Raw genomic sequence first — 15,730 nt, 5'->3', positions numbered from 1 at the left:
CTGCCTTTAAGTTAAATGTCTCAATTTGAATGTTAATCCCAAATATCTTAAGAGGATGAGTCATAGGTAATCCACGTTTTTATTGCCGCATTTAATAGATGGAATAATACTTTCCTTAAAGGCTGCAACGAGGTATGAGATAATTCACACAAGTGCAAAATTGCAAATAAAGAGAACATTGACAATGGTTTCCCAAGTTCAGTTAAGGATTCACTTATGCAAACTTAAATTCACATAAATCTGAAAGTTTACATTTTACCTGAGATAGGTTGGAAATGCCCAGCAAGAAACAGATGGAGTCCAGGATGTTAGATTTCCCACTACCATTTAAACCAGTGATGGCATTGAAGAGGGGGTCAAAACCATTGACTTCAGTCCTCTGGGCATAGGACTTGAATCCTTCAAGAATGATTGACTTAATATGCATTTTCAATAGTGCCTTGGGCAGGCAAACCTCTGCTAGGAATCAAACAGGCCACAAGTTAGTTCTGTACAAACGAGAAAGAACTCCAGGTAAATGGAACGCAATGGAATGCAAACCTGGAATCACAGGGAATCTGAAACTAAAACAAGAACGACAGGGCGACAGAAATAAATCAGCCACTTGACAAACTACCTTCTCTGACATAGAGATTAATCAACTGAAAAATGGCAAAGAGCTGCTACCTGGGGGTTAAACTGGTCAGCCTGGAAGTCCTAGCGCTTCATTACTTTTCCATCTACTGGCTGGCCTTGCTCTTTTATTCTCTAGCTAACGGAGTCCACTAGTTACTTCACATCTCATCCTCTCTGCCCACTGGTATGGCTCCCTACCGCTCTCAGATGTTGTACAAATGTCACCTTGGTGGGGCCCCTTCTGACATCCCTATGTAAAAAGCCCCCTCCGTCAGCTTTTTCCTTCGCGACACTAAATGCGGGCACTACACTATATTCACCCACTCATCATCAGTTCCTGTAGCAAGGATCTTCGCCTGCTTCCACCACTGTTACCTCCGCATACAATACCTGAGGCAGCGGGCATGCGGGGTCCTCACAGATTCTCCTTATTAAAGACTGATCGAGCTCCTATTTTCCAGGCAGCTGCCTCAGAACTTTCTGACTACACTTGCTCGCGCGCCTGCAAGGCCGGATAGCAGCTAGCCTTTACTCCCAGTTAGCACCTACAGATGCATCCTAGCTACTCGGCCTCCTCCCACCCCCTCTCCCGCCAGGACGTCAGGCCGGGCCCAATCAGCCGCGCAAACCCACCGGCCTCGCTGCTGTCACAGGCCGCCTGGGCTCGAAGCGCCCAAAAACCTCCTCCAGGTCACGAGTACGGTGACGGGTGAACCAACCTCGCCAGGCTCCGGTGCTACGAGGCAAACCCCACCATAGCGGCTACGACACCGGCCGCACACCCAACACCCGCGCCCGAACTATTTATTCCTTTGAATTTCGGCGCGAGCTAAGGACCCCACCTCCGCTGCTTATTTCCTCTGCTGGTGCCTACGAGCTGCCTGGCTTGAAGGTTTAGTCTTTTCCCTCCACTCCAACGACAAAAGGGACAGGACGATAGAAAAAACAATTCTGAGAACTGTGCCTCCGAAGAGGTCACGGCGTGGCCCTGAGAACTGAACGAGAAGGTGCTATCTGCTGACACTGGTGTCCGGCATAAAGCGGGCAGCCCCACGCCGAGACCTCGGGGCCTCGCGATTCGCCCGCCCCGCCCCGCCTCAGGCCCCTTCCGGCCGCGGGCCGCAGCCTGGAAATCCCGCCTTCGCGAGGGCGGGCCGGCGCTCGCAGGTGCTGGGTGCTGTGGGGTTAAAGCTATAGTGGCGGAGGGTTTTAGAAGCATCAAAATATCCTCGGAGTGTGGCTCAAGTTGCTGGAAATAGAAGCTGTAGTTTGGTGGGAACTGGGAGGCGCTGGCGTTACTGGGCAGTGGCGGGGGTCGTGGCTCCGCCCCTCGCCGCCTACTGACCCAGGCCTGCGGGTAGAGACGCGGATACTCGCTGCCGGGGAGCTGTTCGCAGTCTGGGAAAACGGAAGGGCGAGTAGTAGGTTCTGGGCCCATAGATGCTCACCTCCTTGCACTTAAGAGCTGTGCAATAAGCAGTGGCAGGCCCAACATTTCAGGGAAGCTTTCTGGAAACTCCTTACAACAGTTAATCATTGTGCACTAGGGTCCGTTCCGAGGGTGGTTCTAAAATCCTCAGGGCCATGCTCTGAAACCCTTTTACACACGAGTAAACGGTCACAGAAGGGTGAAGCAGTCTATCTAAATAGTAAGCTGAGAAACTTGGAATTCTTCACTGGTAGTCTAGTTCTAGAGCACACATGGTCTACAGGTCCGGGGCTACCAATAACCAATCCTGTTTAAGTTTTCTTTTAACAAAAACGTCGGATTTACACATATTTGAGCATGTGGATGTTACTGAATTAGAGTTGCTGTCTTACTCTAGATGAGGTACAAAAAGACAGTGCCCCGTTATTCATTTTCAGGGTGTCGGTCCCTTTGAGCGTCTATGACGGGACACCACAGACTGACTAGCGTACGAACTACAGAAATGTGTTCCTCCCCATTTGGGTGACTGAAGTGCAAGATCAAGGCATGGGCAGGTGTAGTGTAAGGTTATTGCTAGTTGACAACTTCCAGTGTTCTGGTCAGTGCTGGAGAGGGCAGAGGAGCACCCTTGGGGTGTGTTTCACAAGGGCACTAATCCCGTTCATCGCCCCCAAAGGTCCCACCTACTAATAGCGCTTTGGGGGTTAGTATATCAAACTCTGAATTTATCGGGAACACTTATAGGCCGTGCTATAGGGCATGTACTTAAAAGTTGCATTCTTGGCTCTGGAATGGGTTTGCAGTAATCTGAGCCTGGCTTTCACTACCAAGAATGGACTGTTATGTTTTGAAATTCTGTCTCCACGTAAGAGAGTAAAGGTTGTCTTACAGGGTTTTTCTATTTGTTTGGAAAGACTTTGTTTTATTTATTCTGATATGCTACCCACTTCTGTGATGTTAGCAGTTGGTAGTTACTGAAGATCAATTTAATTAAACAATTATCTTTGTCTGCCTTGATTCCTGTATCTTCTGTACTCCATAGCTATTCATTTATATTGGTTCCATTGAATCTTACACTTTTGCTTTGAGCTGTGCTCTTTTATCACTTTGTGAATAAAGAATTTTAATTTGCCAACAAATGCTAATGTGTATTTTATCAAATTATGAAATAACCTGTTCGTTTTTGAAATAAAAATACAAGTGTTAAGACTGACATCATTAGGCCTTGCATTTACTTCAGTTGATTAAAAACTAACATATACTTAAGTCAAATGAAAACGCATATGCATATGCACTTTTGCTGTGTAAGTACTTCTGGATGGTTATCAGAATGTACACATCTAACTACTCCCATTAAAGCTATTAAAGCAAAAACTGCTTACGAAGCTAGTCTGAGTACATGCAAGAAACACTAAGGAATTTCTGTTAAATATAGTACAGGACTTGAGGAAAATCACTAATGACTAATTTAGTGCTGTCTCCTGAGATCACTAGAGCTAAGAGACCACCAAGGCCCAAAGCTAATAATACCCCCTAATTTGGAAAGGTGAGGGCTGGAAACAGACTGACTGTTGGCTAGATGTATTATAAGCAGAGCACTGTTCTTGTTTCATCCCTGTGGATCTAAACTTTTGAAAGCTGCAATACCGGCAGGCAGTGTTTAAACCAAGACTAGTGGCTGACAGACTAGTGGAATCTTAGTTCTTATGTGGGAGGTAGCAGCACTAACAAAAACATAGATAAAGCCAAAAACCAGGACCTTGGCAAAGGATTTGTTCTATTCCCCCAAGCATTGGGAGGAATCTCTTTTCCTGGGTATACTTTTGTAATTTTTAGAGTCCTAAAGTAGCTCTTACAGGTGTTTGAATCCTCTTTCTGGAAGTTAGGACAGATTTAGAAATAAAGGACTTCTGTGCAGGAAGAAGGAAGGAGTGATTCATTTTAGTGAGTGATCACTTGGAGGTTTAAGGGGATAAGATGATAATATGGGAAATTCATATTTTAAATTATACTGAGTAGCACCACATCTTTAATATTTCTACCACCATATTATTTGACTTGTGTTCACCAAATATATCCTGTGTGACAAAGATGGAAAGACAGTTAAGCAAAATTTAAAATGAGGAATAGATAACAAAGTGATAATGTTCACCTATGGGATTTGGTTTAATTTCAATGACAATATTGTTTTCAGAACTGCATGTTCTGTTTGGTTCTTTGTGAAATCTACCTATTATTTGATTGTAATTTCTACTATTTTGTCACATTGTCTTAAATATTTATTTGAGAGACAGAGAGATAGAACTCCCCTCCGCTGGTTCACTCCCCAAATGACAGCAATAGCCTGGAGCTGGAAACTATCTCAGTCTCATGTTGATGGCAGGGACCCAAGGAAGTGAGCCATTACCTACTGCCTCCCAGGGTGCTCGTTAGCAGAAAGCTGGATTCGGGAGCAGAGCCAGGACTAACTGCAATCCAGGCACACTGAAATGGGATTTAGGTGTCCCAACCAGCAGCTTAATCACTAGGCCAAAGCCCACTCATAATTATGTTCTTTTTTCAGGTACTTGTGTTATGTCTAACATTGGAATTCCTAACTCCCTCATTTACAAGATTTGCTGACTCCTACTCAGTGATTTATGTGACACTTCCCTTCAGTGGGGTTGTTTTGTTTATGGAGATCTCTTATGCCCTGAGTTGTGAAAGAGTCCCTTCAGAACAATTATGTATTTGCTTCTGCCAACATTCTTTGACTCTTAAAGATCCTGTAGCACTTTAAAATGATAATTTCTCAGCTTGTGGTTCCTGAATTATGCAGATACTGTAAATTTAGATCTGTTGTGAGACTGGGGGTTTTCATTTCTCACAGGTACTTCTTCTTACAATCCCTTCCCCTACATCATCCCCATCATTCAAAACTCCAGGAAAAGAGCAAACTTCCTTGCCTCTCCCTCAGGTTAGTAGAAAGAATTTGCACAATCCCAGTAACCATCAATTGGTTATGCCTTCAGGTTTTACCTAAGTGCCTAATTCTTGCTCCTCTGCCTTGCTAAAACTCAAATCCTTGTGCTTTGACATCAAATTGCTTGAGGTATATAACCAAGTATAAAATGTTGAAGAGGTATCATGGTGTCAGCTCTTTCTTTCTGCTCTTCAATTTTTCAATTTGTATCTAACACCAAAAATTTCCTTTTTGTGTTTTTTGTTTCAGTTTGCTTTTGTGGCTGTGCTATTTTATATAATAATAGTTACATTTCATCCAGTGCTTATGAACTTATAAAGGGAAGCCCAGCCCACTCTGTGGGAGGAGGTCTTCTCATTTTGCTTTCATGAACATCAATGATCTTGTTTTACTCCTGTTGGGCCTTCCTTACAGAAACAAAGACCCATTTTCTAAAAAAAGATTTATTTATTTATTTACTTGAAAGCCAGAGTTACAGACAGAGGGGGAGATAGAAAGAGGAATCTGCTGGTTCACCTCCCAGATGACTGCAATGGCCAGTGCTGGGTCAGGCTGAAGCCAGTTGCCAGGAGCTTCAACCAGGTATCCCATGTGGATAGCATGGGCCCAGGGACTTCCCAGGCCACTAGCAGGGAGCTGGATGAAAAATGGAGCAGCCAGGACTGGTGCTCATATGGGATGCTGGTGTCACAGGCAGTGGCTTTCCCTGTTACACCACAACACAGCACCCCAGATTCTTATATTCGATAAGTAAACTAGCTTTTCCTGAAAAATAGTAATCATTTCTCTCAAAATGTCCCAATTATTGACACTGGCATGGTGAACAAAAATAGATTTTTATTTGCAAACCATATAGCAAGGAGTCAGGCAGCTAACACTGAATTCCTGGCCTTTCTGAAGGATTAAGGGTTAGGAATCTTACATATTCAAGTTGGGCTTGAGCATTGTGTGATCAGCTCATGCATAATTCTCTGGTTTGCACTGTTTTGGGCCTTTTAGTTCTTCAATGATAGCCTGGCCAACATATTAGTCTAAAAATGCTATGATGGTACAGTGGGCTCCTGATTGTGTGCAGTTTCCATGTGGGCAACTTTGACTTTTAATAGGGCCTGGGATTCCTATAAAGCAGCTTAAGACAGGGTCTAGTAGCAAGATGTTGATTATAGAGGGGATAAGAAAACTTTGAATTTTGTGATCTGGGGTCCTGCAGGACTGACTTGACCCATGTACCCGTCCGTTAATTTAGCAAGTTAACCTTTAGGTATATGTTGATTTACAATCACCAAAGCAGGGCAGATAAACTTTCAGCTGGGGAAAGAGACTAGGCCTGATTGGGTCTATATTAGAGGCACTAAACGCAGGGTCTTAGTGTCAATTCCCCCTATTTCTTGTAATTCCTTAATCCTGACCGGGTATAGGGCAATGACCATTCTAGCTGCTTTCTGCTGTCAAGGGACACAGCAGAAATGTTCAGGATTGGACCAGAAGAAGCTGTAGGCATTTGTTCATGAATATTTCTAGTCCCAAGTTTGACCAAGGAGATTCTCTGCATCACGACAGCATTTGGCCCAATTAACCTGTGTATAAATAAAGCAACAATAAATAAAGCAACAGCCTATTAATATTCCTATACTTATAATGCAAACCAGAAAGAATAGGAGTTTCTACCAGTACAGACTTCTAGTCTCAAACCAGGAATAGAGCCATTAAGACTTAGCATGGGGTAATTCATGGCATGGATCTGGATGTGTATATCCTATAGTGCTAGGAAAATGATTCCAGTTGTCAGAAATGTAGCTGTAACATTCTGGGATTTTTTAAAAAAGATTTATTTACTTTATTTGAAAGGCAGAGTTGCAGAGAGGAAGGAGCAGAGAGAGAGAGACAGAGAGTGAGAGAGAATCTTCCACCCACTGGTTCACTCACTAGATGTCTGAACAGCCAGAGCTGTGCCAATCCGAAGTCAGGAGCCAGGAGCCAGGACCTTCTTCTGGGTCTCCCATGTGGGTGCAGGGGCCATAGCAGAGAGCTGGATCAGAAGTGGAACAGCCAAGAATTGAACTGGCACCCATATGGGATTTTTAAAAAATTCATTTCTTTATTATTTGAAAGGCAGAGTTACACACAGAGAGAAACAGAGACAGAGAAATCTGCCATCCACTTGTTCATTCCTCAAATGGCCTCAACATTTCTGTGACTGGTACAGACTGAAGCCAGGAGCCCAAAACTCCATCCAGGTCTTCCATGTAGGTAGTAGGAGTGCAAACACTTGGACCACCTTCCCCTGATCTTCCAGGTGCATTAACAGGGATAATCACACTTGGATTGCAAGTGGAGCAGCCAGAACTTGAAACAGTACAGGTTCCCAAAGCCATTTGGTTTGAGAGGACTGCATTCCTCATTAGGAAAAATTTAGCATTTAACAAGCACAATCCTCTGAGACTATCATTTAAGTCACATTGAGTATAATTTGCCAGTACTTCAACATGCAAAATTACACTGTCTGTGGAACAAAAATGGGTAACAAGAGGTTGTACTCCTGGAAGATGGATCTAGTCCATCTATGAAGCAGATTTGGAAAGTTGGTAAGCTTTATATATCCTTTACCTATCTTCCTTGAGCCCAAAGGAGACCTAAAGTACTTTTCTCTCTCTCCATCCTAGGAGTAAGCCAAAACCACAACTTGATACTGCATAGCCATTAGGTCCCGTTTGGGTCTAGACACCATATTCCTGGCCTGCATTCCATGTCTGTTGCAAACTGGCCATGAAATTGCTTAGTTCCTCTTGTACTGCTTCTAATAAGTTGAGTATACTTTTTTTTTTTTTTCCTGAAGTCAGATTCTTCTATTCTTCTAAATAGCTCTATCGGCATGCAATATAGAAGTATACTCTCTTACCTGTTCCAAGCTATGAAGCATGGGTAGGGGCTGTAAGTTTAGCCTTTTGAGACAAGGTACTTAGGGACAGTGCTTCTATTCCAAAGTCTCCTGGAGAGTTACTACCATGAATCCAGCCTTCCAGTTTCTCTGGTCCATGAAGCTGCTTCTATCCATGAAGAGTTCTGGCTCCCGAGTCTGTACAAGGATGTGATTCATGTCTGGTTCACTGGGATACACTTGTTCAATAATCTGTAAAACAATTGTTGTAAATTCTTCCAGAGGAGTATAGAATCAGAGTATCCTGAATTTAAAGATGATACAGCTTTTAGAGTAACATTTGGGATCTCAAGTAGTATGAGTTGCTATTTCCCCAACTGAGAAATGAGTCATCAAATTCCCTCTACTACATGTTATATAGAGAAGCCAAAGACCTACTTTATTTTCTGCATTTTTTTTTGAATATCAAGGGTATGCTGTGCAACAGAAGTCTGGTTAACCAGTTTAAAGCTTTCAGGGGCATCTGGTTCCAGATCTGCATATTGTCAGTAAGTTTTGTGAATTCTTTCCAAAAACTCAGAGGATTCTCTTGTGGCTTTTACCATACCTCCTTGCACTTTGTTAAAAATGTGCTGTTTTGGTGCCCATTTTTAAACTTACTGAAAGACGATTTCTATGCTGCTCAACGCAGTGTTCTCCTGCTGGGACATTCATATCTCATTTGGAGAGGCTGGGCCAGATAATAGGCACCAGCAGTGTCACCTCCCATTGTGATTGTGCTGCCAGGGTTTTGCTAATGCAGACAGCCTCTGCTCAGGCCTTTCTAATGACCATCCACTTCTCCTTGGCAGTCAATAGAGTTGTTAACAAATTTTGGACAGCTTCCCAGTCAGGATCAAGGGACGTGAAGATGGAGGAAAATAATTCTTCCATCAATTTTGGATCATCCTGTTATGAAGGCAGGTTATTCTTCCAACTGTATAAGTTAGAGAGGCTGAAACCAGAGAGGGCACCCAGACAAAGCCTGCCAACTGACCTTTCTCATTTACCTCTCCTATCTGGACCTGGATTAATGGGAATTGCCCTGCCTGAAACAGAATGGTTCTCTGACCTAATGGAGTCCCCTGCCAGGTATTTGGGGCTGAGACCATTTTTTTTTTCTCTTAGCATCTCATTCCCATTTTAGGGAGGGTCCATTGCTGTCACTGAGCCACCTTGAGGAGGGAATATTAAAATTTCTGAATCAGCTGGCCCAGCTGCCCCAGCCTTCTCTTCCCCTTTCCTTCCATGTGGAAGTGGAGGAGCCATGGAAGTATTTGTCTCTTGAAGTAACAGCTCATCTTCTGGCTTCTGAGAGACAATTAATATCTTCTCCCTTTTCTTCAGGAAGATATCTTCTGAATCATTATTCTAGGCCTATTAAATGTCCTCTGTATCAGTTCATTTTGAAATAATAGCATAAAACCTTGCATGTTTGGAATTTACTCCCATTTTTCCTTCTTGCTCAATGGACAATTCCAGTTGGGAAATAGTAAACATAGTCCAAGGATCCATTGACTGACCGTTGCTCTCCAGATCCCTAGGAATACTGAGGCCAGGCTGTATTTTAGTAAGACACCATCATTCTCATTCTCATAGGTTTACAACTAAAGATTTCTCAGTTTGCCAGAACATGTGCTGAAGGACTACAAGGAGGAATAGGGTTCTAATAACTCATCAGTCTTGGCCAATTCTGCTGGAAAACTGCTTACAAAGTAGTATTTAAAAATAGTGTTTCCACCAGCTCCTAAAGGGAGAGGCCTTTTAAATCCACAGCTGAACTCAATTAGCATAAAAGGCATTATGTTGGCAGCATGTTGCATGAGCTTACTACCAAAGAGGTCTTTGCAAATTTGGAATCTAGTTGTCTCCACTTGAAAGCTTAATAGGCCAATGATATCTTCTTGGCAACCAGACACTCAGGCCCATCCTAGAAACTAGTAAGCTCTCAAGCAGCTGCAGGACCATTCCAAAGGGTGGTTCTCAGCCAGGAGCTGATGTGCCATGGGTAAGACATTCTATCAGGACTAGAGTCCTTTATGGTTGTCAAATTGATGCATATCGAGTCTGGGTTTGCTTGCTTGATACAGAGTGAGCCAGTCATAGACACCAGGGTATTGGAAGAATGTAGGTATTTATTTTCAAAGCATCAAGTAAGCAGTTGGACAGCAAACAATTCAAAGACTCCTCAAGGGATTAAGCATTAGGAATCATACAAAATGAATTTGTGTTGAGTAGTGTGTGATCAGCTCTTGTGTGGTACCCTGGTTGGTCTATATTGCTCATGGCCTTCCTTTTAATGGTCAGTGTGTTCTGGGAATACTGTGATGGTGCATTAGGCTGTAGCCAACCACAGTCTCCTTGTAGGCAGCTGTTACTTTGATTGATCAGGGCCTTATGTCCCTGAAAAATATCTCAAAGTAGGAGCTGGCAACAAGATGTTATTTATAAAGGGGATAAGTGAACCCAAAGTCTTGTGACTTGGGGTTCTGTGTGGCCAACTTGACACATGAACTGCTCCTTTCATTTTGTGAGTTAATGTTTAGTAAGAGATTTACTTGCAATCATCAAAGCAGGGCAGGGAAATTTTAAGCTAGGAGAGAGAGACTAGGTCTTGACAGATTCTACATCAAAGGCATTAACTATTGGGGTTCAGTTTCAATTTGACCTAACTCTTAAGAAACTGCCTTCATGAACTCCTCATAAGATGCAGTAGAATCCTAATTGTTCTTTCAATTTTTTTCCAGCCATACCTGAAATCTATCTTTTCTATGCTGCTATATGACTAAAGTTACCATCTCATATCTCTTTTGCATTGTCATACCCTTCCTTTAAGGGAAGATTATTGGCTCTTTCCTAAAATGTTATCCCCATTTCATTATTCTGTCAAGGTCGTCCTTTCCTATTTGTTAATTTTAAATCCGTCTCCATATACACGATCCTCCTCCAGTTAGTTTCCTTTAATTATCAAACTTAGTTCTTATTAGAACTAAACAGACTCTGTACTCCTAGTTGTTTTTCAGAACACCTACTCCTGAACATAGTATCTCCTTCTACCTGTGTGTGCCTCATTCTGCAACCCTCTACAGACAAGAGCATTTCATCTTGAAACTCTAACTTAATTTCTTATGGTTTAAAGATTTAGTTTTATTACTTATTTGAAAGTCAGAGTTACACAGAAAGAGAAGGAGAGGCAGAGAAAGAGAGAGGCCTTCCATCTGCTGGTTCACTCCCCAAATGGCTGCAAGTCAGGAGCCAGGAGCTTCTTCCGGGTCTTCCACATGGGTTCAGGGGCCTAAGCACTTGAACCATCTTCTACTGCTTTCCCAGGCCATAGCAGAGAGCTGGATTGGAAGAGGAGCAGCTGGGACTCTAACTGGTGCCCATATGAGATGTCTGCACTGCAGGCAGTGGCTTTACCCACTATGCCTACAGCATTGTAGCAGGCTAATATTTATGTTGATAATTTTGATAGCCCATGATTATAGTCACAAGTGTCCAAATGGCCATTGGCAGAAGGAAGTTCCCTACCCCTGCTTTAGGTAAAGGGAAAGAATAATAATAATAAAAAAGACTTGAAATGTGCTGAGTACTGGCAGTCAATATTTTAAGGTTTACTAAGTTAATAGTAGTGATAATTTCTCATTGATTTAGCATTAAAGGCTTTTATATATATATATATATATATACCTGCTAGTCCAGGGCTTATTTGAATAATACTCTCCTTGACTACTGTGACATTCATAAGGGTGAGGAATATACCATGGGGTACACAACATAGCTTTGTGTTTCAGAACACCCTGGCCACTGTATCCTTTTTCTCAGATCATGATTTTCTGGCCTGTAAAATAAAAACCAGCTTTGGCTATGCCATAGGAGCAGCTGGGATTTCAGGTTGAAAGAGTGTAATTTAGTTGCTTTTGAGGAAAAGTAACCAACCTTCCTTTGTGCTCCTTTATTACACACAGAGACTCCTGTTACATGTATTCTTTTATATATTTGCTTCCCTTTTTGTGAGCACCTTGGCAACAGTGGTCTTGCTTTATGATTGTAAATCTAGCATAGAGCCCGGTTTCTGACACAGTTAAACCCTATCAATGTTTTTTGAATGGATGAGCAACTACATGAACATACAAAGATTATAAATATTCTCATTCTCTCCAACCAGACAACATTCATCTGTTTTCCAGATGAAAAACTGGTTTTTGTTTTGTTGCTGTTTTTATTTTTTTGTCTGTATTTAAATTCCCAAGTAAATGCTTGTATGCTCCATCAAACATCACTATACATAAAAACTGAGAAATTATGTTGATGACTGTCTTCCCTCTCTCTGTCATTTGGCTTTTTCTCCAAACAGTGACATACTTCCAAGCCACTTTTACTGCACTGGGGTCGGTGACAGGGAATCCTTGGACTTTCATTAATTACCTTTGATCTCCATTTTCTTTATGTTCCATTCTCCCCAAGTCCCATTTTCACTCGTAGGGATATGGTTTTATCCTTTTGTCCCTAAGAGTCTCAGACCATGAGAGTGAGAGTGTCTCATCAATATATGTGCAAGAGTTTGAGAATTTTTTCTTAAAAATACTGGTATTTGTGGAACATTCACAATACAGTTCAAGTGAGGCTTTAGTAATTCAAATCCAGTCATCCATATTCCTTGTCAATAGCCGATGAAGTTCATGTCTCCAAGTCGTTCTATGTTATTCACAGGTGAATCAGAACCCCAGCTGATCCATTTCACCAGATACTTGGATGTTTTCAGTCAAGATTGGATTAACAACAATCAACGTTAAGTACCCTGGTTTAAGCCTATAGCATAAAATCAGAACCACTTCAGGCACAGCTTATAGGAAATAAATGCTTAGTGAAAAAGCAATGTCCCTTTAGGAATAAATATCTTAATGGGCTAAAAGTAGACCTGAAAAGTTTATTAAAAGCAGATTGGATGTAGCATAGGGAAGAGGAGGAAATGTTCAAAGCAGTGCCGGTTGGCAGGATCTTCTTTTATACAGAGAAATGTTGCCAGCAATTCTGTGTGGAAGACTAATTTGGAGTAATTTTTATTTTGTGTATTTTTTATTAGTTAATGGGATCTAGGAGTAAAACAACCTGGTGAGAATTTCTCTGCCAACTGCTATCAAATTAGTCTTATTCATGAAACTCATAAATAAGCTATAATTCTGCATTTTAACCTAGGGAAAATAATATGGGGGTCATGCTGCTTAAGAGGATAAGGGAATTTAAAAGAACGCTGGGGGGATTTAGAGCAGATTTATTATGAAGATACATTCTAACTGGAAACATAATTGTGATTTAAATTACAGGTCAAGCTGTGCAATGCATTTTCTTTTTAGGGAAAAATCTTAGGAGAGATAGAATGTGCATGCTTCAACAGAAAACCAAAAACAGATTGCATTTTTTTTGTTTCTCTTTAAAATTTCAAGCTGCTTTAAGTCATATTGCTCCTGAGTTCCTAATGATGGCTGTTGTGAAATTTCTCTGTTTCACTTTGTGGTATTCTTGCCCTCTGTTCCAGAGGAGTATTTTATCTGAAAGTAACAAAAAGGTATAGGCAGCATATCTGCCAGCAAACTAATATGGGGACTAGAGACAAGGTATTCTCAACTTTTCTAGAATTGTGACATCTTGTCATTTTTGACTGGCCCATATAAAACCAGCAAGTTCTACAGATGGAAGACCCTTTATAGAATTATAGCAAATGGGGAAAATTGAAGCTTCTACTGATTTTTCTTAATTTATTCTTTCTATTATATAACTTGAAGTCCAACAAATAAATAAATTTTATACACAACAATTTTTAATTGAAGTATAAGAAAATGGCTTCTGCTCAAAACAAAACTTAAAACAGATAAATCTGAGGCAGACTCTATAGAGAGGATTTCCTGTAGGAAAAGAAACAAACTTGACAGCTCAGACTCTTTACTCTCTAACACTTCCCTTTCCCTTGGTAATGCCCCTCAATAACTGACACTATAGACGTCAGCCATTGATAGGGCTGGAGTCACAGATGGGAAATGGGGACAAAAGGCTTGAGAAGGGATTGAAATGATCTGTTCTCCCTTTAAAGCTCTGAAGCAAGGCCAAATCAAGAATGGAATTCCTAAACAATCATTTGCTAAAGCTTTTGAAGTAGTCATAGAGAAACAATCAGTAGACTGTGGTGAAAAAAATAGAATAAATTTGTTTACAAAATACCACCATTAGACTTCAGGATGCTCTGGGACTCACAGACTAAGTGCTATCTCTGTGGGAACCACAGAAAAATAAATGAGGCCTAAAATGCCCCTATCTGTATTTTTCAAGTTATCTCCCCCTCCCTTTCCTCCTTGATTTCGCTATGCCTCATGTTTGAGGAGCAGCCTCCCAGTCCTACAAAGTACACACTCAACAAACTGATAAAGCAAGAATGGTGGAGAGTGCCAAGAACATACACAAAGAAGTAAACATTTGTGACTGTAAACACCAGGAGGAGAGATTTACTGGGAGGATTTTCCAAGATGTTTGAGCTGAAACCTTAAGGTTAAATGTAACATTTGATAGTTGGAGGCTGGGAAACAGCTCTCCAAATGGACAGGTCATGATGGACAAGTACTGATTAATGGTTTCAGAGGGAGACAAGCTGGTAGCAGGTTGCCAATGATTTTATTGGAAATTTATATTACACCTACAATGAATGCTTTTTGCACCATGCAGAATCCCCCTTTAGGACAGAGGCATATGTTCTTCTAGTTGGCAGGAATGTTGGCTGCTGACAGCTCACCATAGAGCCCCTTCCTAGCCATTGCCCTGAGCTAAAGGAAGCTGTGGAGCTGAAAATTACATCTCTTTTCCTGGGGTTACTCATACCCAAAGATGAGTAAAGGCAGGGACATGAAAGGCCAGAACTGTGCTTCAACCAACAGCTATAAAGTACCATCTAAACAGCACCCTGGACCATTAGCTGAGGCCTTTTGTTCTGACTGCTTTGCAGTTCAGCATCTCTCTGTGATCAATCATATTTTTTTACATTCAGTTATAATATAAGTGTTCTGGAAGAACTCCCAAGTAAACTTGCTGCATACAAATCTCTGTGTTAGGGTCTTTTCCCTAGGTGTATGCATCTAAGACAACTCTAGGCATAATGGCAGACACAACAGACTACCTTAATAGAATTTAACATAAAGTTTGGAAAGCCTAAAGATTACACATGATTCAGTCATTAGAAGCGCTGCCTGTGGTCTCTATGGTAACAATTTGGCATCTCAAGTTAAATGCTGAAAATCTAAACAAATTTAAATTGTACTGTCAAAGAATTGGAAAGCATAGAAGTTGTACCTGAGCTGTGGGTCTTCTGCTGTCAAGCTTTGCCAAGCCCATCCATCAGTCCCAGTCACTTAGTGAAAAGCATATCAGTAGAGCCATATCAAGGGAATATGCTATTTTAAAAAAAATTCAAGGACTTAATTAGCAATAATAGTTCATTTTTTGTTGATGTTACATGAAATTTTAATGTCAGAAAGGCAAAAGGTATTTCTACTCAGAGTCACAGGAGTGCCAGGCTAATGTATCAGATACCACCTAGAAACTTGCAAATCATTGCCAGAGACAACAAGAACTCTGGGAGAGTTTAGAACCATAATGTAAGTACTCCACCCAAGGTGATCATATGCTTACACTCATAGTTCATTGCAAGTATTTGTTGCAATGGACTCAGGAAGTATAATCTTTAATTGTGCCTGAAAGACCAAGACTGGGGGAAACTGGAATATTCAGCAGGATGTACTAATAAAGTCTCAGGAAAAAC

General features: G+C 41.4%; 1 protein-coding gene across 2 annotated transcripts in view; it reads right to left on the bottom strand.

Annotated features, from left to right (window-relative positions):
• Nucleotides 1-1,709, bottom strand: part of SMC2 (structural maintenance of chromosomes 2) — a 79,257-nt gene extending 77,548 nt beyond the window's left edge. Inside the window, exons 1-2 of one of the 2 annotated variants that reach the window (XM_051843475.3) lie at nucleotides 1,249-1,709; nucleotides 260-456 (exon numbers count right to left, since the gene is read on the bottom strand). In XM_051843475.3, coding sequence (XP_051699435.1) covers nucleotides 260-427 — 168 coding nt within the window. In that variant the 5' untranslated portion in view covers nucleotides 428-456; nucleotides 1,249-1,709. Of the gene's footprint in view, nucleotides 1-259; nucleotides 460-1,248 lie in introns of those variants that run through there. The other variant, XM_051843481.3, reaches the window with a different exon arrangement.
• Nucleotides 1,710-15,730: the final 14,021 nt, after the last annotated feature.

Source organism: Oryctolagus cuniculus, chromosome 1 (assembly GCF_051225735.1).
Source record: "Oryctolagus cuniculus isolate XC-2025 breed Fujian yellow rabbit chromosome 1, ASM5122573v1, whole genome shotgun sequence".
Taxonomy (NCBI): Eukaryota; Metazoa; Chordata; class Mammalia; order Lagomorpha; family Leporidae; genus Oryctolagus; species Oryctolagus cuniculus.
The sequence above is the reverse complement of the archived record's forward strand: the minus strand, read 5'-3'. Positions and strand labels throughout refer to the sequence as shown.